General features: G+C 49.5%; 1 protein-coding gene across 6 annotated transcripts; it reads right to left on the reverse strand.

Annotated features, from left to right (window-relative positions):
* Positions 1–551: 551 nt before the first annotated feature.
* On the reverse strand, positions 552–26,148 carry LOC144176013 (uncharacterized). Of its 6 annotated transcripts, XM_077705113.1 has the most exons (5): positions 25,618–26,148; positions 21,323–21,497; positions 18,306–18,437; positions 3,571–3,693; positions 552–1,172 (listed from the first exon to the last, which is right to left on the reverse strand). In XM_077705113.1, exons 2-5 carry the CDS (start codon positions 21,409–21,411, stop codon positions 839–841), a joined length of 678 nt encoding a protein of 225 aa, XP_077561239.1. In that variant the 5' UTR covers positions 21,412–21,497; positions 25,618–26,148; the 3' UTR covers positions 552–838. The 6 variants fall into 6 exon arrangements, with proteins under 6 accessions (XP_077561239.1, XP_077561238.1, XP_077561237.1 ...); XM_077705112.1 differs by lacking the exons at positions 3,571–3,693; positions 18,306–18,437; positions 25,618–26,148 and adding exons at positions 10,869–10,967; positions 24,392–25,599; XM_077705111.1 differs by lacking the exons at positions 18,306–18,437; positions 21,323–21,497; positions 25,618–26,148 and adding exons at positions 10,709–10,967; positions 21,167–21,282.
* Positions 26,149–26,595: the final 447 nt, after the last annotated feature.

The following is a 26,595-nucleotide window of genomic DNA, read 5'->3' on the forward strand; positions in this document are numbered from 1 at the left end:
TGGCGGGAAAATTTGCGGGTACGCGAGCCGAAATGCTACCGAAGAATTTTTTATTCTGATGCTCAATACCTTTTTTTTTTGTGAGAGAGAAAGCACTTGACTTGACCTTTTGGTTAAAAGCAAGTGTTTAATACGCCTGTATTTGTATATGCCTTTGATATTTTGTGAGCAACATTATGTATTATCCTGAAAAGTTTCATGCACTTGTTTACGATATCTATAATGAATTTCTTGGTTATGTTGCGTATGTTTTTGGTAGTTATGATTACGCGAATTATGTTTTACTTATGTTTTTGACGACTGTCGCACTGCCGACACTGCTGCCAGTGCGACAGTCGTCACGGGGCTGGAGTCTCTGTCAAGCTGGATACAGTTTTTAGCTCCAACCCCCTCCTCCCAAAGGAAAAAAAAGAATGAAATTGAAATTGAATTGAAATCTTGTGATTTTGGCGTACCTTGAAGCAGTCAGTCGCAGATGTAGCACTCTGGTGCCATTGGCGCAGCTGTACCACTTTGCGGCAAAGTTCCTTCAGAGAAAAAACCACTTCTCAAAAATGACTGAAATCTCGGCCAAGTTTCACCCTGATAGAAATTCCCAGCTGGGTAGCTTTATTAAGAAAAGGCAGCCCAAACAATCGTTACACGAGTTTGGTTTACGTCCAAAGCAAGTTCTAGCAATCCTTCGACAACATGCTCAGTTCCATAGCCAGTACATGGACAGGAATGCTGGGTGTGGTGCAACTTCTGCTGCACGGTACCTTCACTGCCAGAGTGCAACGCAGACAGGGCAGCACAGAGGGCAGCTCGAAGCCGCCGCCGTGCAGCAATAAGAGTGCACTCAGCAGCAGCACGGAGGAGGAAGACCGAACCCGGGAGGAAGGAAGGAGGTGCTCAGTAGTAGGCGGGCGGCGCCTGGTGCGCCTGCATGTGCGAGACGAGGCTCCGCCGGTGGCTGAAGGCGAGGGCGCACAGGGTGCAGCGGTAGGGCTTCTCGCCCGTGTGCTTGCGCATGTGGATGCCCAGGTGGTCCTTGCGGATGAAGGCAGCCGGGCAGACGGCGCACTGGAAGGGCTTCTTGCCCGTGTGGCGCCGCAAGTGCCGCGTCAGGTGGTGCTTCAGGCTGGCCGCGTACGGGCAGAAGTGGCACGTGAAGGGCCGGCTCTCCCGGCCTGCTGCGAGGGGCAAGCAAGTCCTCCACAGTTGGCCAAGCTCGCTCGCAACAGCACAGCCCTCTCCCGCTATACTGCAAGAACGACTAGCTCACACGGCCTCTGGGCATCCAGCAATGTGCAACCCTCTACCAGAGTTGTTAGCCTGGCACCGACTCCTTGGTGACCTGCACAAGGGCACCTCCTCAACTAACCGCGGCTTCCTTGAATATGACTAGGCCAACACCTGTTGGCCGTCCTGCTGCATTTGAGCAATATTAGCGGCTATTGCAGGCGCGACGGCAACGATATTGTTTAACCCATTAGGTCTTCTTCGCTAATCTCTCAACGGCTGGCTGTAGCTGTAACCCCTGTGACCTGTCTCAGTGGCCTCCTCACAGCTTGCCCACCGCACCAGCAAAAAGTTGCACTGCCAGGTGCACTCAAAACAAGGCCGCATAAATAAAATTATCTGTGCTGCTGCTGCACAAAGGACAAAAACACTTGCTCAATCACAACATGCAGCCACATTCTTCTGGTTAATAAAGGGACACCTTTTCACTGCTTAGGTACAAAGTACACACAAAATTTGACACTTGTGCACACCATTATCCATTCCTTCTACATTCATCAACCCCTACGTGTGCAATGCATGCAGAAAAGCAGATGACGGCAGCAAGCACAGGGCACGGTGTTACATTAGCAATTACGAAGCACTGTCTTTAAGGAACTGCGACAAACAGTGTAATGCAATTTCAATGTTTACAACTGCACATCACTGGGCAGCTCGACAAGACTCATAGAACTAACTGTCCAAGAACTAACTGTCCAGAAACTCCTCCAGAATAATGCCACCGTTCTGCCATACCTTGCGGCAGAGCCGTGCCAGAGTCAAACATGGGGCTCCACATGCTGCAGCAGCAGCGAGGAGGTGCACCAAAATACAAGGTTCCACACTGATATCACACACCTGATGTTTTAAATGCAACTGAAGTGATATTCAACGCAATAACGTGCTTCTTAACATGCTACTCTAAAGCTTTCAATGTTTTTCAGTGGAAATAGTGTCTCGGCTGACCAATAATAATGTTAAAGTGAAAGCAGTCCAACCGCTTTGCACTACGAGTGGAAATTATAATTTTACACTAAGGGGCCATTAAGTGTTCGCTCCAGGGTGACACATCAGCATTTTCTTGAAGCACAGTTCAAGTGACGATTTCAATTTAACAACACTGTCCCACTGATCAGTTAATACATTTTCTGCATTTATAAAAATAACATACCACGTTAGGTACACCTATATAGAGATAACGTTGTGCGCCAAACAAGAACACTTCAGTTTAATGCACATATATAAACAGACCACGAATCCATTACACAATTTAAGAGAATTAAAAAAGAGGGAAAAGAAAAAGGGAAAAATTTGTGCAACAGGCAGCTAAAACCCAATCTATCAAAGCCACCAGGAAGCACATTTTATTTTGTTAAATCGAGAACTTTGTAGAATTGGGACTGCACTTTTACAAGCAGTTGATTCTATAAATTCGATGTTTAACGGCAGTCACATCCCAGTGGCCACCATGACATCATAATTGTGGCTGCCGATAATTAGGCAATGGTGAAAATGGCAAGCCAGCCGAGGCTTGCCCTGAAGTCGTTGCACCCCAGCAATCATGCGGAACACAGCGCCTTCTGCTGTACCACTTCTCCATTGAGTGAAACGCTCTCATATCCTCAAACTACATAAACAGGGCTTCCTCAATTTCCTTGTGCAGGGTCTTGAGCTTACTTTTCTTCGACACAATTCAAGACGAAATGGCATGTATGATGGCGTCCTTTCCCTTCAAGACTGTGGAAAGCGTACTAGCCCGGACGCTGTAGTCTGCGACCAAGGGACTGCTGAATTTATCTCGTAGAGATCCGCAAGAACGAAACTAGATGCCCAGTTTTTTTTTTTTTTTCTGACATGGCACAATATTCTTTGCGGCATTCCCACAAAACACATTTGAAATTTCTCATTTTTAAATGTGTCTGTTTCTCCAAATATTGCATTAAATCAGGAATTGCACTGAATCTATCTCGTTAGTTCAAGTTCATGAAAGCACTGAGCCATTTAGGCACCGTAGGGATAATCTGAATTTGCTCGTTATATCGAGAAATTCCTAAGATTGGGTTTTGCTGGATTGAGTTTCGGCTGTATCAACCTACTTTCCAACCACTTGCAATTGTTTACAGTGTGGTTGGACAGCATTATCCCTCGGTTGCAAAAACAGAAAAACTCTATAACTCTAAGCACTTGTTTGTGATGGCTGATAGTCTGCTAAGATCGTACGTATGCTTCTCTCAGTGAAACAGGATTTATGCTGCACTGCACTAGGCTTCAGGTGGTTACAGCAAGAAGGCAGGTGATTAATCAGCCCACAGTGCCCCCTCAGAAAAGCATGTTGTCAAGCCCACGCTTCCAAAGAAACACCGTCCCAGGACAGTGGAGCTGGTCTCCTCCCTCCATGTGGCAATGCTGACATTGAAGCAGGAGCACTGGCTTCTGAAAAAAGGGAGAACACAGGTTTGTGTTGGACTGAGCTCGCAGAAGCTCTGCACTGCTGCCAAGTTTGGTGGCCTTGGCATGTTAAAGGAGAAAAAATGTTGCTGCCACTTGTCCTTACTTCACTTTGTACACTCATATCCGCAGACATTTGTGGACCACTTCCAGTGAATGACTTTTTCCCAAGGGGGATTATTCAACTCGTGACGTCGCTAGAAGTGCCTCACACATTTGCCTTTGTTTGAGCCAGCATGCAAAGAAGTTCCTTGCAATCAGGAATCTCGTGGCCCGTGGAGAGCCAAAACTTTATTTTCGGCCTCCTTCTCTCTAATCACTGCCACTCTTCATTTCTCCATATCTTCCTCTGCTTCCAACTACCCCCCTCTCTCTCTCTCTCTCTCTCTCTCTCTCTCTCTCTCTCTCTCTCTCTCTCTCTCTCTCTCTCTCTCTCTCTCTCTCTCTCTCTCTCTCTCTCTCTCTCTCTCTCTCTCTCTCTCTCTCTCTCTCTCTCTCTCTCTCCCTCCCTCCCTCCCTCCCTCCCCTCAACCTGTTAAGGTGTCGGCTTCACGCCAGAATTACAGGCCCCTACCTCCCCCCTCCCCAACCCGCAACAATCACTTTGATTGATTGATTGTGGGGTTTAACGCGCCGACACAGCACAGGCGATGAGGCGCGCCGTAGTGGAGGGCTCCGGATTCATTTTCACCACCTGCAGGAGATCTACAATGTAAGCCGAAATCTCGAACACTAGGGCGTTTTAGCTATTCTCCTCCATCAGAAAAGCGGCTGCCGCGGCCAGGAATTGAACCCGCGTCCTCGTGCTGAGCAGCACAACGCCTTAGCCACTGAGCCACCGTGGCCGGCAATACAATCATTTCTTCATCCTTTTTTTCTCGCATGGCCTGGTAACTTTCCCTCACGAGAGTGCCTTTGTGGACTGATATTTCCGCTGTATCCTGCAACCATTTCTGACTATATGCGCAGTGATGAGGCCTGCCACTGAAACGATTCAAGGTGAAAAAAGCCATGGGAAAATTTTGAATGTGGCAGAGGAACAGCCAATGTTATCTCATAACAGACACTCCACCATGTTCCCCCATGAAGGCTGTACTGAAGGTCAGGCCTTCGATTCAGCCTCCCCTTTTACATTTATTGCATACCCACAAAACACCAGCAGCCCTTCGCCCTCTTCTAAGCAGTTCAGCCAGGCAATGCTAGAAGCATTACGAAGAGGAACAAAGTGACAGAATGTGCAGCTTAATTTACATCGACATGCACACACAAATACACACACAGCCAGATAAAATCAAATTTCTAGAATTCTGATCTGTTTCACATTTCAAAAGTTGTCAACGAACTGCATGCTACAAAATATAACAACTGACCAAGCCAAAAGCAAAAAAAAAAAAAAACGACATTTCAGGATGCTATGGCTCCTTCATTCACAATGAAAGAAGTCACTGGAAGGCCCCCATTTCTTCAGAGCAGTCACTGGAAGCCGCCCAAATTTCTTCAGAGATTTGGTGTAGCCACGGTGCATGCATCTGTCAGCCCTGTTAACACTTTCCTGCCCACGCCTATTCATATCGATAGTATGGTATCGACACTTTCAAGTTCAAACTTTGCCGTTTTCCCATTTGAATTTGGCGCTTTCTCAGTGCACTCCGAGAGCTGGCACCATCTACTGAGTAGTAAAGGCACGTACATCCTGTTTTGTTTGTTTTTCTGCATGCCACCGATTTTTTAAAGCAACGCGGCTGTAATGTGACAGTTACTTGGATAATATGAAGATGGTGTCGACATTGTGCGCTATGACGCCACCAATTTGGACGATTCTACATGCGACATTTTGGATGACGTTAGCAGCATTGAGTGTGAGGGCAACTTTTCGTTATCAGATTTCAGCCCCAAAAGTGACAGTGTGCCAAACCGGCCCAGAACCCTGTTCAACACAAGCCCCAGAAAATGCGAAAGTATCGAAACTGCAAACTGTGCTAAGAACAAAAAAGAGTGAAGCAGAAAACCAATGTTTTCTGCAATGGATATGTGGGCAACCTATGTTTCGAGGAACTGCTTTGCACAGTGGCTCGAAACCCACTGGTCCTAACATTCTTTTTGCAAGTAAAAAAATTTTACAGTTAGGTGTTTGAAATTGGCAGGTGTTTTGCACAGATACATTCTGCACAAAATGTATATCTCAAATTTTTGTTTTTTTCTGTGTGGAGCAACACCAACGCTTTTCTTACCTGTTTGCATTTGTCCCAAAACTTTTCTGTAGAGTTTTTTTTTTTTTTTTCAATTACGAATTCCTGCGTGAAATACTTAGCACTGCAATGGAAATTTACTCGTCTACAATTCAATTCTATGTTGCATATTTTTTGCGACCAGAAAAAAAATTGCTTGCTATACTAATTCAAAATCACTCCAACGGACCTTTCCCAGGGTATGTCACATGGCAGTCATGATGTCCCGACCAGCGCACCTGCTCGCAGTGGCCGGGCAGGTGGCTGGCAAAACAGTGGAACCAGTGCACTGCAGAGATGCAGCGAGGCTGCCTTGGACACGCTCAGCAGTGCTGTTTCTTTCAGCTGTTGGCTTTCCGATGCTACGCAAATCGTGCAAGCAAAGGCAGTGGCACCAGGCTCTTTGGCTTCCCCCAAAAAGGAAATTGTGGACATTGTGGAAGCGTGCAATGCGCAAAGACTTGCAGCCAGAAACCAACAGCGTGTGCTTTTGTTCCCAGCTACATTTCTCATTTTCAAACATATGCTGTTCCTTTGAACGCAGGCACAACATCCACACCTGCAGTCCACTCCGATCAGGTGCCTGGCGTGTTTGCATTAACAGGTGCTTCGCGCAAGCCATGGAACGACGGTCCATGCTCTGCAATAAGCACAGGCAACCCCGTTTTGTCCAGTAAAACGGGGTTGAATTAAATGTAATGCGAACAGCAAATGGTTGGGGAAGAAAAAGGGGGGGGGGATTTCAAACGTGTGCTACGATATTTTTGATGTTTTGAGGAGGTAGAGCACAGTACTAATGACTACGAAGATGCTAAATGCCGAATCTGCACAGACGACACGTAATTAATGTTTTGACAAATAATCCGCGAGCGAGTACTGCCTCCAGCCAAATCCACCTTGAGTAATTGGACCATATGTAAGCAGAGAGTGTAAGCAGAGAGCAGACCATATGGGAGCAGAGTGGGAGCAGAGGGTTCAATACAATTGCATTCTTGTAAGCGCAACAGGTTCATTTACAGTGCTTGGTCAATGATTGTCTTAAAGTGCAGTGCCCACAGTTAGCATCGTGCCTGTTCACCAAAGAGGTGGGCCACTCATGAATCTGTGAACTCAAAAAGTGAGGTTCCACTAAATGAACAAATGAAATGAACAAGTTATACCAATAAGCTTGAGAGCATACAAAGAAAAGCCGTGCGATTTGTTTATAGTTCATACAGCTGGAAAACATCTCCTACGAGTCTTCTCCGCAGGGCCGGTTTGGAAAGCCTTGCGGTACGACGTTATCATGATCGGCTAAAATTTTTTTACATCCTGTATAACGATAGACTTCATATTGACAAGGAAGCATACATCCAGCCAAGCATTTGCCGCCCAACACGATCCAATCGCCCAATGAAAGTCGCTGAATTTTCGTGTAAAACAAACGCCTTTAAAAATTCCTGTTTTTTCCCGTATGTGCCATGAGTGAAATCTGTTACCTGCTAATGTCGTGCAATGTCCTTATGTCTCATCATTTCTTCGTGCCCTGTTGAATTCAGCATGATGTAGTCTTCTTGTGTAGTTGTTATCCTACCGATTGCACTTGTACAGTTTTTTTTTTCTAGTTCAAAGTGTTGTACCCATAGAAGTGTATTTTTATGCTTGTATGTTATCCCGTTTTTTTTCTCTCTTTCTTGTATCGCCCACACCTGCTCAAAGCCTGGCATCCAGGCTAGCAGTAACCTGTAAATAAATAAATAAGCCCGCCTCCGTATGTAACTGACACATGCACCCCCAAAAACATTCTTGGAACGTGCCGCAAGAGCACCAAGCTTCAGAATGACGTGCAGCGTTGCTATTGTCTGATGGTATATATGCCCGGTCATCAGTTGACCGTACGGTGCACAGTGGTGTAGATGCCGAGAAAATTCTCATGAAAACCCCCCAGCCAAAACATAGGCAGACAGCGATGGCCCAAGCCGACGGCCGACCATCGCCTCCTTTCGAAGCCGCCAGTGAGCGCTGCAGTGACGCTCGTGCGTTTCGTGACACCACTGTGTTTACACACGGGGGGAGGTCCATTGCGTGTGGCACTGTCTGGATAACCAGAGTCCACACTGGAACCGGCAAACACGCCCTGGAAGGTAGCTCGATTTCACGTTGGCACCACCAATTGGTCACAAGCGGTTTGTGGTCACAGCATTGACCGAGCGCTTGCCAGGCGACCCTGCCCCGACCAAGTGGCGCACAAGGGAGAGTTGTTCACAACTGAAAAAGATCACGCAAAGACTGGTCACCCGCATTCATTTGTGAGAAGCACGCAGAAAAGAATGGCCTTGTGCAACCAGCCAGAGCAGAGAGAAGCCCAAAATGTACCCTGGTTCCGTGTGCACCCGGGATCAATGAGGCACGTGTTTTCCACCAACGCAATGTGAAACTTGCACACGCACCTACAAGTAAGTTGCACAGTCAGCTGCCCCGTCGCAAATGCCCCAGTTATTAGATCGCTTGCACTGACTGCCCATCTGTGATTCTGATAGTTCTTGCAAATACCTCAAAAACAAAGCTGGACATGAGATCAACTGGGTTGACTGGGCAAGCCTTAATCTGGATTCTTTGATTATCCGGACACATGAGAATAAAAACTGGCACCGACCAAGAATGTTTAAAATCCAAAGAAACCCAAAGGTGCCAGTTTTTATTGTCATGTGTTTTCCTGACCAGACGGGTTTCCGCCCAACCCTAGATTTCATCCAGAACCAATTAACAGGCAAGATGGCTGCATGCATCGTGGCTACACCAAATGTCTGAAGAGGTTTCTCAAGAGCCTTCCACCTCTGAGGAGCTTTCCAGTGACTGCTTTCATTGCAAACAGGGCGAGCGTCATTGCGAGAGTCACTGCAGCGCTTACTGGCGGCTTCGAAAGGAGGCGATGGTCGGCCGTCGCCTTGGGCCATCGCTGTCTGCCTACGTTTTGGCTAGGGGGGTTTCATGAGGATTTTCTTGGCATCTACACCACTGTGTACCCAAAATGTCATTTTATTTGTTGACTTGGTGTTTAGCCTTTAGCCGTGTTTAGCCTTTGTATTACGCTACCTGGGGCCCTATTCCTGACTGCACAAATTGCCGGCGATTCGCCATGTTTTTTTGCGCTAGCACGACGTAAGCAATCAGTGACGTGCTGCACCTATAGCTATGACGACATGGAGTGTAACTTGACGATTCACTCATAAAGATCACAATCAAGGTATCAAATACTGCGCAAGAAAGATATAAAAACACTTTGCATGTACTATAAAAATTAAGACGGTAGCTGAGGCTGACAAGAAAAACACATTTCTGCAGGTCAAAATTGTCGTCAGCACCACAAGGTGATCGAGTAACGTTGATCCAAAAGTGAGCGAAAGCGGATGTCGAGCTAAAGAACATTACACAATTTTTTTACAATTCATTTCTTTCAATTGCTTTTAGTAACATAGTTGGGCTCTCTGCTTCAATGAAAGCTTTGTTGCGTTATCGCCTTCCCACGCCGTCACGCTATGATCAGCTGCTATGTTACAAGTTTATGACGTGATCACAGAAAAAGACGGCTGCGACCATCGCTTCTATGACACATAAGAGCAGCGAAGCGCTACGCCTGATAACCTCGGTGTGCACCGATGTCGCCAATTCACTCCTTTGTCAATCTCGACTTCAATCAGCGCTGTAATGAACCAAAGAGTCACACTTCTTTGTTATTTTTCTCTTCAGTTCGATCATGTGACCCAGCAGCTTACTAGGAGGTTCGTGGACAAATACCATGCATTGGGTTCTTTGTCATGGGGAGACTTGTACTGCCCTCTTATGTTGCGGTTACGCCAAACAAATAATTTTTTACTTTATTGCCAAACACAAAAGCAAAATACTGCACGTTATTTGTATGCTCCATGATTGCTGACTTGGAAGCAGTTGAAAGTATAATTTGTTTCAGTAGGAAACATGCTTTAAACAGCGCGCATGCGAAACTGCGCCTTCTGCAAATTGGCGGACATTTTGTTGCGCCGAAGGTCAGTGAAATTTTTGCCCTATTTCGCGGCAAAAGCAGCCGCCATTTTCAAGCCGTTATGTATAATTACGTCACTTTTACGCCGGCTGAAGTAGCCAATGTGTGACGTAACCGTTCGCGCTAACTGTTTTTAAATTACGTCATGCCTTCTCAGCCAATCACAGAGAGGGTGTGTATTACAAGCAGTATTGTTGTTGAATAGCAAAGACCGGCTTACGTTGTCATGTCCGGTGCATTTAGTCTAGTTTTTCCTTGCCGGCCAAGAATTATGCACTTTCCGTGAAAAGAAATAAGGCAAACTTTAGAACCGGTGCCCGTAAACGTCATGAAACGTCAAAATGACGACAGCACACACAACCGCTTTGCCAAGCGGAAGCACGTGACCAAAATTGAAAGCCAATCAGAAAAGACTTCCGGCAAATTTCCAGTTTCCAATTTCCAGCCATTCTACGTCACAATTTTACGAGAATACATTCTACACACAGCAGCTTTGCACGAAATGCACGATGCCCTCAATCAATGGCTTCAGCTATGGCAGCCAAAATAAAACAAAAGAAAATCAATAGCTGCAGCGCTCTCTGTGGCTTCCACTTGGATTGATCAGATAAAAGAAAAAGGCCTTGAGAAAAGCAAAAAAAGGGGGGAAAAAAAGGAAGAATGCACCGGGGAACACAACAGGTCCGTTTGATTCACCTGCACCAGGGGAACTAGTGCAGGCGGTGTAGCACTTCATCGTCTCTCTGGGCACCTGAACATTCTTGGATTCACTGGCTGTGTAGACAAGTGCAGGGCAAGCTCCGGTTCAGCCTGCACACTCCTGGCCGCAGAAGGGCACGAGCAACGTTGGTGCAGGGTGGTGAACAGGCACTGAACTGCTGCAGGCTGAATCGGACAGGCCCAATGCTCACTGGAACAAGAACTTCGGAAGCAACACAGACCGGTGAATGGAGCAGTCACTAGCGCCAGGAACACCAAAGAACCAAGGAAGCAGGCCCAGCCAAGCAGTCCTGCATACACAGCCCGACGAAAGCAGTTTCAGGGCAAGAGAAACAAAGTGGCACGCAACCGAAACAGGCTTGCAGCTTGTCCGGCCGGTGACACAATGTCCGATAAAAGCAAGCTAATCCAACCAGGCTCTTGCGGGGCAATCGCTCAGAACCCACGAGAACAGTACAGTGCCTGTGCTGTCTGGCCGGCAGCAGACAATTCCAGAAATTTTTGGTGCTGCTATTTGACCCTACTCTGGTCGAAGACATTGCTTGCATTGTTGCGCTGATGCTCACAGGTGCTGTAAATTTCAGACAGATGCAGAGAAGCAGCCGTTATTCATCGAGTATAATTGCAAACTGCAAGAAAACAGTTTACTCCTGCCAGGATGCTGAAGCTGCCCTTTGAGTTCAAGCCTAGCGCACAAGACACGACTTGCACCCCTTTCTCACACCGTGGTATATGCGACTCAAAATATGCACTTAAGACCCAACTTCCTTTCATTGATGTGTACAGAGCATCAGGCTGCTTTACTCGTGCTCCATTGTCGTGCCCTGTCCGACAATGCAACCGGGCCATCGCACTCTGCTGTCGGCCGCTGCTCAACCAGGCTGTTCCAGGTTAGAATCCGCAGTTTTTGCCACTGCAACGTGCACACGTTCTTTGCAAACCTGACGCGCCATCTCTTGAGGGGTAAGTGAACTTTGTTTGCAGCCCAATGTTCAGCATGGGCCCTCTGGATCCCAGCTGTGCCCTGTTCACCGAGAAGCATGGCCGCGCTTTAACAGCATGCATTTTACGCTGGTGCATTTAGCTAAAGCGATAATGATTTCATAGTGACCACATGCCTCCGTCACATAGTGATCAGAGTGATTTGACAGAAGCGAGTGCCCAAATATCGGTAAATGAGTTGCGTGCAGAATGCAAGAGAAGAAATATTTATCCTGTGAATTTTTCTTGCACCAGTTGTGTTTTTCTTTGCGGCGCCTAAAAGCGGCAATATAGTTTCACAACAAGACAGCCGGAAAATGGGCAAAGGTTTCGGACCACGAAGGGTTAGTGTTTAAATTCCTGGGGCAGCGTTCAGGCAGAAGGAAAATGATATCAACGTAACAATGGTAACACCTGCAGCCAATCAGTGTTAATCACCTCTTATACAAAGCCTCAGCAGTTTCTTCAGCCACCCCGAACAAGGATAGCGCACGAGCGGAATGCTGTAGCCAGAAAGCCTCGACCAGAACCACAGCCTACGCCAGTAGAAAATGCCAAAAGAAACAGTGAACACCAAGATGTTGTAGATGGAAACAGGAAGCCTGAATGCACCCAGCAACAACCTTACACTGGCAACGGCAAGAATGGGCTCCGTTTCCACTGTCACGACAGGCAGCGGGCATGCCTACGGCAGGATGCAGGAAAGAGCTCGGGGATGGTGAATGCTACAATTATGAACTCCAGGAAATAACCCAGGAGACAGTTTTCGGGAGATCTTTCTTGTGTGGCTTCACTGGGTGGCTCCATCGGAACGCTGACACTATAAGAGTGTAATATGAATCTTGCAGCTAGCTAACACGCTACGTTAATGACACCATACCAACTTGAAACTTGGGCTGGTCCCCAAGTACCCGCAATTTTGTGCCAACTTATTTTACTGTAGGCATTAATGCTGCGCTCATTTTGGCACTGCTTATGCAAAACAAATTCACTTGAAATCCTTTGTCCTTTTGGCATTTTCTACTGGCGTAGGCTGTGGTTCTGGTGGAGGCTTTCTGGCACTGGTTGCAGAAAGCTACAGCATTCCGCTCGTGCGCTATCATTGCAGGGGGTGGCTGAAGAAGCTGCTGAGGCTTTGTATAAGAGGTGAACTTGCTTTAACACCGATTGGCTGCAGGTTGACTGCAGATTGGCTGCATTGTTATGTTGGGACGCGCTGCTCAGCAGAGCTGTGCAAATGAACAACCTGCGTCCCAAACAGCAACTGATTGTTTATTATCAGCCTTCCTCTCGAAGGTAATTTTCTCTTGCGTGCGCATGCGCTCTTCGCACCACACACGGAAGCGCTGCTTTGCGTCGCCACAGTACTCCCCCCCTAGTGAGTGCGCGCACAACGGCCGCACTTGGACGAAACACTGCGATTCATAAGTTCATGCGCACCAGGGGTCTCATACACCGTCTGCTCCGCGTGAACCGTTTGAGGACTTGTTGGGGCTGTGCTATGTGGTCTGTCGGGGGCCCCTGCGGAGATGGAGCTCTAGGTGGTGCAGATACTTCGCTGTCTTAGTCCACATGGGCGGGTTTTACGCGGTCCAAGGAAACCACGTCGTGACGACCACCTCTGTCGAGCGTAATGCGCTTATCTCCCTGTTGCAGCACCTTGAAAGGCCCGTCATACGGCGGCCGGAGTAGACGCTGGACGGCGTCGTGCCTCACAAACAGGTGAGAGCAGGAGGAGAGTTCACGGTGCACGCGGACTGGCTGGGCTGCTGGCGGATGCGGAGGAACAGCGCATAGCTTGCTCATGATGTCTCGCAGTCGCATGGCGTAGTCCATGTTCGCTTACACGTTCTCATTCTTACTGGCAGCGAAAAACTTCCCTGGGAGGCGAAGCGTTGTTCCGTACACCAGTTCAGCAGAGCAGCATCCAATATCTGCTTTCAGAGCCGTCCTAACTCCCAACAGAACAAATGGCAGTGCCTCCAACCAATTGCCACTCGCAGTAGCCGTCAGGCTCGTCTTCAGCTGCCGATGGAGCCTTTCCATCACACCATTGCTTATCGGATGGTAGGCCGTTGTTCTGGGGCCCTATTCTCGACTGCACGAATTGCCGGCAATTTGCCGGAAATCTTGTCTCATTGGCTTTCAACTTTGGTCACGTGCTTCCGGTTGACAGAGCGGTTGTGTGTGTTGTCGTCCTTTTGACGTTTCATGACGTTTACAGGCGCTAGTTCTAAAGTCTGCCTTATTTCTCTTTACTGAAAGCCGCAAGCGCATAATGCTTGGCCGGCAATGAAAAACCAGACTAAAAGCACTAGACATGACAACGTAGGCCTGTCTTTGCTATTCAACAACAATAATGCCTGTAATACACGCCCTCTCTGTGATTGGCTGAGAAGGCATGACGTAATTTAAACAATTGGCGGGAACGATTACGTCATGCATTGGTAACTTCAGGCTGCGTAGAAGTGACGTAATGCTACGCAACAGCTTGAAAATGGTGGCTGTTTTTGTCGCAAAATACAAGCAAAATAGTGCAAAAAATTGCCCCGACGTTCGGCGCCGCAAAATGTCCGCCAATTTGCAGCAGGCACAGTTTCGCATGCACGCTGTTTAAAGCATCTTTCCTATCGAAACAAACTATAGTTTCAACTGCTTCCAAGTCAGCTATCATAGAGCATACAAATAACGTGCAGTATTTTGTTTTTATGTTTGGCAATAAAATATATAAATGATTTGTTCGGCGTAACCACAACATAAGAGGGCAGTACAAGTCTCCCCATGACAAAGAACCCAATGCATGGTATTTGTCCACACTCGTCCTAGTAAGCTGTTGGGTCGCATGATTGAACTCAAGAGAAAAATAACAAAGGAAAGTGACTCTGGTTCATTACAGTGCTGATTGAAGTCGAGATTGACGAATGAGTGAATCGGCGACATCAGTGCGCTCTGCAGTTATCGGTGTAGCGCATTGCTGCTCTAATGTGTCACACAAGCGATGGTCGCGGCCGTCTTTTTCTGTGATCACGTCATAAACTTGTAACATAGCAGCAGACGATAGCGTGACGGCGTGGGAAGGCGATAATGCAATAAAGCTTGCATTGAAACAGAGAGCCCAGCTATGTTACTAAAAGCGATTGGAAGAAATAAATAGATACGGTAAAAAAATTGTGTGATGTTCTTTAGCTCGACATCCACCTTTCGCTCGCTTTTGGATCAACGTTACTCGATCGCCTTGTGGTGTTGACGCCAATTTTGACCTGCAGAAATGTGTTTTTCTTGTCAGCCTCAGCTACCGTCTTAATTTTTATAGTACATGCAAAGTGTTTTTATATCTTTCTTGCGCAGTAATTTGATACCTTGGTGGCGATCTTTATGAGTGAATCGTCAAATTACACTGCATGTCGTCATAGCTATAGGTGCAGCACATCACTGATTGCTTATGTTGTGCTTACGCAAAAAATTGCCGACAATTTGTGCAGTCAAGAATAGGGCCCCTGATGCGGGAAGTACCCAAGAGCCGGGTGACGCATGCGAATAGGGCCGACTCAAACTGCGTTCCGCGATCTGTAGTACCGGTTGCTGGCACTCCAAAGCGAGCCACCCAGTGGGAGATAAATGCGCGGGCAACGGTATCAGCAGTCATGTTTGGAATGGGCATGACCTCCAGCCATCGCGAGAAGCGATCAATGCAAGTTAGCAAGTAGCTTTGCCCCTGGCACAAGGGCAGTGGTCCCACAATGTCCACATGCACGTGGGCAAATCGAAAGTCCGGCAGAGGGAAGCATCCCAAGGGGGTCACGGTCTGTCGCTGAACTTAGGAGCGCTGGCATGCGAGGCACTCTCGTGTCCAGTGTCGGTTTATTCCTGGCCACACGAACCTCGCTGTGCGTAGCCGATGCGTGGCTCGAATCCCGGGATGCGCCAGGCTGTGGAGCGAGTCAAAAATGCTGCGACGGAGGTTCAAGGGGACGAACGGTCAAGCCCTGCCTGTAGACATGTCGCAGCATACGGGCCCTACGGGTTCTGCCAACCATTGCAGCTTCAAGGCGTTGGTTGAAGACGTTAGTAGATGTTTCAATTCACCGTCACTGCGTTGAGCCATCGTTAGCGTGGTGAAGTCCACGCCGCCCGGCAGACTGATGGCATTCACTGGACTGCGCGAAAGAGCGTCAGCAGCAGCATTATCCATTCCGCTGACATGGCGTACATCTGTCGTGAATTCTGCGATGTACGACATTTGGCAGAGCTCCCGTGCCACGTGCGCACCAGGATCAGAGTTCGCGCGCAATGCATAGGTGAACGGCTTGCGATCCGTGAGCACAAAAAATTCTTGCCGTTCTACATAGTGTCAAAACTACCGGATAGCCGCGTATATGGCCAGGAGTTCCCTACCAAAAGTGCTGTACCTTCGTTCGGATGGGCTAAATTTTCTGGAGAAGAAGGAAATGGGTCACCACACTGCGCTCACCTTCTGCTGCAACACGGCTCCAATCGCTGCATTGGAGGCGTCCACCACTACGCATAGAGGCACACCTGTCTGCGGGTACGTAAGGATGGTAGCATTTGCAAGAGCTCCCTAATCATCCGGAATGCTTGTATGGATTGGTCGTTCCACTGAATGGCAGTTGCCTTAGATCCTGATGCCGCAAGTAGGCTGTGGAGAGGCTGAAGGATGTTGGCGCATTTCGGGATAAACCTACAGTAGAAGTTCACGAGTCCCAGGAACTCTCGAAGCTGGCGGATGTTTTTCGGCTGTGGAAACTGCCGTACTGCTCCCACCTTGTCCTTCTGAGGCTGTACTCCTGCACTTGAAATGCTGTGGCCCAAAAATGATAACGTCGGTACCCCAAGCACGCACTTTGCCGTATTGATAACGATGCCGTTCTCTGTCAGTTGCTGAAGTACGCAGCGCAGGTGCAGCTCGTGCTCTTCGGGAGTGCTGCTACCAATCAAAAGTTCATCGAGGTATACCTCGCAAAAGTCGAGGCCACGGACAGCGCCATCCATGAACCTTTGAAAAGTTTGGCCGGCGTTGCGTAAGCCGAAAGGCATATGTAAGAACTCTGAACATTTCAAACGGCGTTGTTATTGCTGTCTTGGGAATATGCTCCAGTGCTACGGGTATCTGATGATATGCTTGTACTAGATCTATTTTAGAGAAAATGGCAGCACCATGCAGGAAGGAGGTCATGTCATGAAGGTGCGGCACTGGGTAACGGTCTGGTGCGGTCACCCGGTTCAGCGCTTGATAGTCCCCGCAAGGGCACCAATCACCATGTGCAGAGGTGACGCATATGGGCTGGATGAAGGCATCCTATCCGGAGTCCCATCATGTGCAAACACCTGTCGGGCCAGCCGCAGCTTCTCCGGTGACAGGCGCTGTGGTCGCGCATAGACCGGTGGGCCTGTGGTTTTGATGTGATGCTGGACGCCGTGCCTTACTTCAGCAAATGCCAGTGGCTGTCGCGTCAGCTTTGGGAACTCTTGTAGTACTGCGGTGAAGCACGCTTCTCAAGATGGACTAAGCAAGGTCGGGCTGATAGGGGGGTGCCACACGGCGTGCCTTGTACCGCTTCCCGAGAAACAGGATCTTGAAGTCGTTTGTTGCGGACGTCGACCAACAGACCGAAGAACTGTAGAAAGACTGCGGCCAATATGGTGAATTTGACATCGGCAGCTATGAACACCCAGCTAAACATTCTGCCAAAACCGAAGTTCAGCGAAAGTGAACGATGGCCATATGTCGTTATCACCGTGTTATTGACAGCTTGCAAGGGTGATGCACTAGGTTTCTTTCTTTCTGCTTGTGACGCCGGTATAACGCTCAGCTCAGCGCCTGTGTCGACTAAGAAACGTACTCCGTTGTTGCGGTCGGTAACAAAGAATACCGAGGGGCGACTTGGAGGCAACGTAGTAGCACTGGCCGCCCTCAGTGCTTGCCGCGGCTGTTTCTCGAGTGCGCGCACGGTGGGACACATTTACGGGCACTATTTCTGAACATCCGATGATACCAGCATATATGCTGGTGCTGCATTTGCGAGAGCGCCGTGTTAGGCTCCGTTATCGTTCGCGCACTTCTACTGGCGTGCAAAGCTGATACTGTTTCGGCGGGTCGAGAAATCTCCACACGCATCTCTTGAAGTTCGTTTCGAGACTGTTGCACTTGCACGGCAGCCACGGCTGTGGGCGGGGTCATCGCTACCAGTTGGTCGGCAAGCTCAGCGTTTGCGGTTAAATCTTTGTGCTCTGAGTCCGCGACACCCACGCAGACGCCTAAAGGCAACTTTTGCAAAAAAAGTTCTCGGAGCAATGCTCCATCTAGCATGGTTGATGTCTCGCCGAGCAACTGTTGCATGTGCCGCAAAAGCTGGCTAGGAGTACGGTCGCCGAGTTCCGTGCCGTGAAGCAATTGCTGCAGTTGTTTGGTTCGGAGGACGTAACTCGGCGAACAAGGGTTTCTTTTAGCGTTGCATATGCATTTTCGACAGGTGGTGCGAGCAAAAGATCCCTTACTTCACTGGCTATGGCAGGTGGCAGACTGCTGACTACGTAGTGGTATTTCGTAAGGTCTGCGGTGATGCATCCGGCTTCGCTTGTATGAACCAAAGTGTGGGGTCCGCAATCCAAAAGGGGGGGCAGCTTACCGTTGACTGAGGAGGAGCCTGTCGGAGGGGCGTCGGTCGTGGACGTTGAAGCCATATTGCGGCTGGTCCGACACTCCGGTGGCTGCGTCTGTATTCGGGGTCACCAATGTTGGGGCACGCTGCTCGGCAGAGCTGCGCAAGTGAACAACCTGCGTCCCAAACAGCAACTGACTGTTTATTATCGGCCTTCCTCTCAAACATAACTTTCTCTTGCGTGTGCATGCACTCTTTACACCACACACGAAGCGCCGCTTTGCATCACCACAATTACGTTGACATTATTTTCCTTCTACCTTGACGCCCGCAACAGGATTTGGCAGTGTCCTTAAAGGTGATATGGTCCTTAAAACTGGCAAAGTTTACAGTGCAAGGAAAACAGCCTTCAGAAAGCACCTGTCTAATGGGAAGAGAAAAAAGCACAAAAATTCCGTGAGAGGATCCTTCCCCATCCATAAGCCTTAAACCCCATCACCCTTTCCCTTGCTTTTCCAGCTGGCCATGGACTTATTCCAAGGCGCTTGCTGAAACCGCAGGTTCCATCAGAGGCATGATCTTCTCCGTGACAGTGGTCGCCAGTGCATCTTTGCCTGCACTTCTTCTACTGCCAATTTCCTCATTGTGCCTCAAGTCAATACTGAAAACTTCCCCGGATTTTTACCGAACCCCTGCAGCATTGTATTACCTGGGCTGCCACTGCGTTACACTAACGTTAATAACAACAAAACTGTTTTAGACCCATCCTTATCTGTCTTTCAACACTGAACTGGATTTCCCCTAAGCAAGTCCTGAAACATTATTTTGTGTACCCTCTCCTGAGTCACTAAACAAGATGATGTCACTTGCAATTTTCAAATGACTCAAGCATTTAGTCTGCTTGCATTCCCAAACCTACTGACCCAAGCTGCTTGAATACTCTGCCTAGAGATGCTGCAAATATTTTCAGACATGTCTTTCCTCGAGCAAAGCCCGCCTTGACAAGGAACTTGTCACTATTTTTATGAAGGGTGCAAGTGCTGTCCATGAGACTTAAAGGGACCCTGCAACATTTACCATCGACTACTCAGAATGTATTTTGGGGTAAAGTTTATTGTCCCAGCAATCTCCTCCCGCAAGAATTATGAAAATCCGTTCACTATCACCGAAACTACGCGCGATGAAAAATCGCGGATAAATGTTCCCTCTCAACTCAACCGCGGACAACGCGACGAAAGCTGGGCGCTCTCTCCCGGAGAGGGGGGCGGCGTGCAGCGTTCTGTTCGGCAGCCTTCGATATGTTACAGGCCGGGGAGTTTCGTCCTTTTTCCCGTAACGTGGACGGGTCTGTTTCCGGTCTGGTGCCACAAAAAAGCAGGCATGGTGGCCTGCTCGCAAGCAAGCGCTCAGGCTGGTAGGGCGTTTTTGGAGCAATAAATGTTTGTTGTTGAGTGGGCTCGTTGAAAGTGGAATATTTAGTTCGTCACTCAAACTCCGCGCGCACTCAAAACAAAAGAAACACCAAAAGCATGCGGACAGGTTCAGACATAGAAGAGGTTCAGACACAGTGCCGACGACGGCTGATTGTCACAGGAAATGCCAGAATTTAGCCGCGAAGTTGACCAGCGACAGCCAATAGGACAGCCAGGACAGCCTAGGCCCGATTGACGTCGCAGAGGCCATGCCAGGGGTGCATAATGAGGAGAATTGAAGAGAGCGCGGTTGATTTTTCCGCGTCTTTCACGCCAATTTGCGCGCTTACCGCTTCACGTGCAGGTGTAATATTTGGCTCGGGTATTCCTGGAAGTCTAATCTAAACATCGCGCAGGTTTACTTGCACTGCACAAAGAGTGTTGCAGGGTCCCTTAATTTAAAGGAGTACTGACACGAAAATTTCATGATCCATTTTTATTGCTTTTATAGATGCTTAATGGTCTGGCGAACCCGACACAGCGCTTTCAATACTTCAGCGTGCGATAATTAATTACACTGAACAGCCTGAAAACCGTTTGTTTCAATTTCCTGCGCTTTCAGCCCGAAAGGCGCACATGACAGAATCCCAACATGGCCTCACCGCTTTGTGCGGACGTCAAAACACTGCGGAGGCCGGTGGGGCGTTGTTTCCACTGCGCCACTGCCGGAGCTGAACGGCTGAGCTGCCTGAAGGTGCTAGGCCTACCATTGCGGCGGAAATTCAATGACCGCTTTCAATAAAAGCCCTGATGGCGACTTCTGTTGCAATTGCGGGCTATATTATAGCTTCCTTTCTCGTGTGTGGACCTCTATTTTTGCCAACAGTGCCTTTCTGGGCAGCGGTTGCCTATAGCTCTGGCTTTGTGCACCTGTTTGTGAATGCACCAGCGCCCAGTCGCCGCTCGCGAGGCTGGCGTGTGTGAAGTGACGTCATGAGTTTTTGACAAGCGGTGTCCGCGTCACTTCTTTTGGCTAACACGGGATGATGTCACCCTGATGTCCATTTGCTGAGTGCCACTCCGCATGCTTCCGTCAGCACGATAAATGAGATCTAATTAAAGTACATTCTTCGCATGACAGGCCGCTCATATTTCAGCCAGAGTATTCTGTTGAGCAAATGAAGCAAACTGTGCAATAATATTAACGCTGAAAATTGGTGTCAGTACTCCTTTAAGGAAGTACTCTTAATTCTGTGATCTCTCAGTCTGTCCATGACAGCAGTGGTTTCTACAATTCAGACACCTGTCTTCAATTTACAAAGGCACAGTACACAGGTCTGTTGCATTCTGTGCATGCCTCCATCACGCTGCTGATGGCGTGAATGTGATCCCTTGTAGAGCAACCTCTCCTCAGCCCAGCCCATTCTCTCCGCTGATAAAAGCCTAGGGCACCACCCTGTGGCTCAGGTGACCAACTTGAGTGCAAGGTTGGCAGTTGTTCTTGCAGGCAGCACTCCTTCATTCTTGCAGACCCCTTGTGAAGTCCCGAGGCATTGGGATCATAATACCGCAGGCTTTGCTGGTGAAGCCCCTTTCGCTCCCTTCAGTGCAAGCAGCCGGCAAAGTGTTCACCTCGACCCGTCCGCAGAGCAATGCTGCCGATGTCGCCAAAAGGGGGGTTGCAGTTCGAGCGCAGCTGCCGGTGGCCCAGTGGAGCGCATGCCAGGGGCCACCACTCAGGGAGCAGCCCAGGGAGCAGCAACACAGCCGGAGGTCCCTCGCTCTGCACCAGCCACCAGGAGCTCAACTGGAAACCATGGGCCCACATTTTGGCACGTGTGGGCCACCAGTGGCACAAACAGCATGCACCCTTGAATACTGCATGCGCAGGGTGCATCACGCAAATCAGGCCAACCACTAAACTCCACAGCTACAAGGCCGGCCTAATTGTACGCATTGGTTTCGACTGTTCCCCCACATTTTCAGATGTTGCACACGGGCGGCATTAGCCGAAACAAAGCCGCCACCTTCAATTACAAGCAGCTGCACATGCAATGCAATGCCATATTGCCCAGTGTGAGGGGATAATTGGGAAGCCCGACACTTTATTATGTGCTCACCCCCTCGTCTGTTGTTCATTACGCATGTTCTTCTTAAAGGGAGTACTGACACGAAATCTCAAAGCTGAGATAAATACACAAAATCTTCGTTTGTATATGGAGATATCTTCTAGGAAGTTTCAACAGTAACCATCCAGTATAACATATTTTAAATCAATTTTAATCTTCGCACACTCGAGAAAGCTCAGAATTGATACCATGACGCGTTGCCATGCACCTCGCCTCAGACTGACGGCATCAGGGTGCCCGCACGTAGCCAAGGCTCAGATCGCGTCCCCCACCATGCCACTCGGCGCCACCTGGCCGCTCGGTCTCCTGGAGCCTGCCCCTACAACTGTGTGCAGGCTTTTCTCACTCCTCGCTCGACCGTCATTCGGACTGACGATCTGTGCTCCGACATCATTCCGTTCCCTTCCATAGCTACCCCACAAGGAGCAGTCTCTCCCCACTACTACTCAGCATCACTATGATAAACCTTCCCCCTCTTCTTGATAGTATCCCCTCGCTTCACCACAGTTTGTATGCTGGCAACGTCCCACTATGGGTTTCAGGTGGCAGTGACGTGAACATTGTGAAACCGCCCTCCAACGCGGGGCAGATTGTGTCGCTGCCTATGCTCGTGATCTTGGTTTAACTTGTTTGGTCGAGAAGGGAGAGTTTCTTCTTCTCTTGCCCAACAGCCACAAACGCGCCCTCATAGCTCCGGACATTACCACCCGGCTGGATGACCACTCCATCCCCCAGGTGCCACGGCTTAAATTCCTAGGCCTCAATATCCAACAGAACCACGCCAATGCCACATTCCTCGCACAGCTCACCGCGCAGCCAACCAGACCATCAACCTCCTACACCCCATCACCACCCACCATGAAGGGCTCAAATAGGCAGAGTGATTGCGGCTGATACGGGCTTTCATCAGAAGTCACATCACTTCCTCCTCTCCTTATCTAGCACCCTCCTTTAAGGAACTCAAAAAGGTGAACTGTCTAATTCGTAAGGTTAACAAGATGGCGCTAAGGATTCCGCAGAGTGCTGCTACTGCTTGTGTAAAATCGTTCGGTGCCTACAACACTGCATCTGAGCTCGTCAAAGCACATCTTACACCCATCTTTGCAACCACCACAACAAGTCTTCTCTCCTCCAGCAACTTCCCTTTTGTAACAGAATACTCTCCTCCCATCCCTATCAATATCCATTGACCACCCCATTCCCCGTATCATGCACCCTACGCACAATCGAGCCCGCCGAGAGCAGTGTGCGCAGGCCCTTACGAAGCGATACCCTGACATCCACCAATGGTTTATGTTGAGGCAGCTAGCTACAGGCACCACAAAGCTTACGCGGTTGCAATCATCAATGGTCCCAGCAGAGTTCCCCTCTCACCACCCCCACCCACCCTTCATACTTCATTGCCCATGACTGCAGAAGAGCGCTTGAATTAACTATTGCTCTTGAATTAACACTCCGGCGTTTCCCTGCGATTGTAACCTCCAAATCGAAGACGGCCACTCGAAATTTTTCCTGGGGTCGCATTTCACCCTAGGCACTCGAAATCCCCCACCGAGCTGGGGTGGACCCCAGCCCACATGGGTGTGGGAGGGAAGAAGGCAGCACACAGAGACGCTCCAGAGCTCCCCTTCCGCCTTGATCACTTCCATGGAGCCCTGTCAGTTCGAGATCGGCCTCCTTTTCCTTCATGAGATTGCGTCTCGTCTACTGCCCCCTGCACCTCCAGCGCTCCCTCACGCCAAAGAACGCCTACGGCGATTAGTGCACACGCACACCCTTTCACACCTCTCTCACCTGCACCGCTTGTACTCCTCACCCCACTGCCCCGCTTGTGGGGCGGTCCAAACCATGGATCACCTCCTCTGGCAATGAACCCGCAACCCACTCCCCCCATATTGAGATGGTGAGCACTGGGTGAGGGCGTTGGGCAGCTCGCATTAGGCGGTAAAAGAAGCCATCGTCGCCCGGGTTGTTAAAGCCGCTGGGGGCCTTCCTCCCTCGGTCACCGCCCCTCCCCCGAATCAGCCTTTCGGGCAAAAAAAGTTTTGTCTCTCACTCTCCCACCATTGTGTATCACTTCACAGTTTTTGGGACTGACATAATGCTGTCCGGACGCATGCGACCGCGGTCAGTCTGGACGTATTTGCTAAATCAAATTTTTGGAGAGACTGGCGAGTCCCCTATTTCCTTTAAAGTCTGCTAGAGCTTGTGCAATGAAAAATTTTTCTAGGTTAACTGAGTGTCCCTGGAAAATGCGTGGTATTTTAATGCTCGAAAATTCAAAGCAGAAAAATTTCGTTCAAGTGAGTATTTTATCATGTGAGTAATTTACCAAGTTAGTATATTATGATGCAAGTGTAATGTATATAATGTAATGTAATAAAGGTTGTACAACAAGGTGCGATGCAGTTAGGGTTCAGTTTGTCTCAACCTATCTTTTCCTTGCGGCAACTTAGGCGAAATATTGCTTCTCGCAGTAATCGAAGCCCCTTATTCGGTCTATGCACTTGGTTTATATCCCCTACGCAGATGTAAAGTGAAAAGTACAGTCATGGACAGTTGGAATACGAACCACGGAACGCACGGCCAAAGATATTGGTGCGGTTGCCTGGCAGCAGCCGGGGAAAAGAGACGCACATGCGCAGTACAGGTGTCCGGAGTGAGGGTGCGCGTCCCACTGCGATATGGTGCCCTCTCCCTGCTCCCACGCTTGCCTTGTCACCATGCCGCAATAGCGCTGTAGGCCCTGCAAGCACTACTGTCGCCGCAGCTGAGGGGGTTGGTCGTGTGGAGAGCAATGCGGCACGTAATTGCTTGCAGCTGCGACCAGTGCTTGCGCGGGAAGCATGTGCACGCTCTCAGAAGGCATACTGTTGAGTTAATCATGTATTCTTGAAGAAAACCACCGTAAATAAATGGAGCCAAAAAAGCAGCCGCCTAACTTCTGATGGCAGTGCACTGTTTTGCCTTCGTGGTGCGGTGGTTCAGGAACTGAACGAGCTGGTTGCCAAGAACACGCAGACGCAGACCAGGCTGAATCGCCTCATGCATTGGGTGCTTGTAGAAAACAATATACCAGTAGAATTTGTCTCCAGTGATATATATTGACTGCTAGCACTGTGCGTGGTGGGATAATTACCAGCAGAATTCTAATGTTCATAAAAGTTAACAAGTTAGGCAGCTACAACCGGTTACTCTATAGGCCAGTTGCCCTTGCACAACAACGTTGGCGGCCGCTATTTTTGTTGTTTTTCGCAGGCAACTCAGTGCTTGTAGAACCCGAGCGGGCAGCACTGATCATGCTTTCGGGCCTGACCCACGCGTTCATCGTTATATGCTCAAGTTACTGCACCGCACATGCAAAGCTATGTAGGCAATGTGGCGCCGGCACAAATGGGGGCGTGCGCTCGTGTGCGCCGACCACGCAGTGCCTGTAGTTATTATCTCGCGCCGCATCGCAACCAGAATTGTTTTCAGCGCTCTTGCGGCATGGCAAGCATGGAAGCGAGGCACCATATCGCAGTGGGACACGCACCCTCACTCCCGACACCTCTACTGACGGCACGTTAAGTGAGCAAGCGCCCTATTCCTGCGACCAACTTGCCGCACGGACATCGGCCGAAGTATCAGCTTCCAGACAGAGTCAAAGCAGTTTGTAAGCAAAGCTTGCACGCGTTCAGAACGATCTCCGGAAGGAGTGGGTTGAGCCGGTTACACTTCGGTGGAGTCGGCCGAGGCAATTTGACTGACTCTCACTTCACAAGGCTCAATGACTGTCAAAACCACTTCCGCTCTCACCCTACCGACGCCACTGACTGCAAACGCCTTCCCGCCAAGCCGAGACTTGGGTTCTCCACAGGGGCAAAAGCGCCCACACAGAGCCTTTGGCTGCGTCGAGAGCACGGCCGCTGACGACTGTCGGTGCACCTCTCCAGCGACCGGCAGGTCTCTCGATCAGGGCTCCTACGCACGGCACATCCTGTGGACGCCCGGCGCCGCCTTCACGGCGAAGGTGGGCGCGCCACGAAACTGCCGAGGGGCCGAGGCGTCCCAGAAGAAGGCGGCCGCGGTGGAAAGCGGCTTTGAGGAAGGCGCGCACTCTGCTCGCACGTCCGCAGCCGCGCAATACAACGCGACACGCGCAGCAGGATGATCGACTGCCAAAACACGGCCACACAGCCCAATTTTCGGCCCCTACGGCAACTGGTCGGACCGAACAGGACGACGTAAAACAAAGCGGCTGGACGAGGCTTTTTGAGTGGGGGTCGTAGACTGAATATTCTGCTGTCAGTGGTGACACTCTTCCCGTATGCCCCGCGCATGCAGTGGCAACCAACGTTTTTAGTTGGTGGCAACCATCTATGGTGGCAACTGCCGGCAGCTCACGCTGCAGTCGCTGCCAACTGCAGCGCTGCAGCGCTGGCGCTGATGACGCGATCACAAAAATGGTCCCGTGTCCCTATTCGCACGCCGCGTAAGAACAATTTTTATTTTTATTTCGCACGCCGCGTGCCAACAAAAAATAAAAATTGTTCGCACGCCTTTGAGCCTTCGCCCACTTCGCCTGCTTCGCGACCAGCGCGGCTTGCGCTGTCCCTTTCGAATCACTCTGTCTCTGTTGGCATACCTCAAGCTTAGCATTGTCAAGTTGCCCGCATAGCTGTTGGCTAATCTGTGTTAGTAAGTAGCTCAATAGTTTGTTAGTTGCAGCAATAAATTTGATAAACACGTTTGTAAACATGTTGGATCCGCGGGGCCACACGTCGAGTTGCTCTT

This window comes from Haemaphysalis longicornis, unplaced genomic scaffold (assembly GCF_048455015.1).
Source record: "Haemaphysalis longicornis isolate Haplotype H1 unplaced genomic scaffold, Haemaphysalis longicornis Haplotype H1 scaffold_3, whole genome shotgun sequence".
NCBI classification, from domain to species: domain Eukaryota; kingdom Metazoa; phylum Arthropoda; class Arachnida; order Ixodida; family Ixodidae; genus Haemaphysalis; species Haemaphysalis longicornis.

What these genes read in the sequence shown, in the direction of transcription:
- LOC144176013 (XM_077705111.1), bottom strand. Translation starts at nt 21,212, where the DNA reads ATGAAGGAGTGCTGCCTGCAAGAACAACTGCCAACCTTGCACTCAA. An exon ending in ACTGCCAACCTTGCACTCAA is followed by an intron (nt 10,968 to 21,166) that starts GTTGGTCACCTG and finishes CTGTGTATGCAG; the next exon opens with GACTGCTTGGCTGGGCCTGC. An exon ending in GTGAATCCAAGAATGTTCAG is followed by an intron (nt 3,694 to 10,708) that starts GTGCCCAGAGAG and finishes CCCTTTTTTCAG; the next exon opens with AAGCCAGTGCTCCTGCTTCA.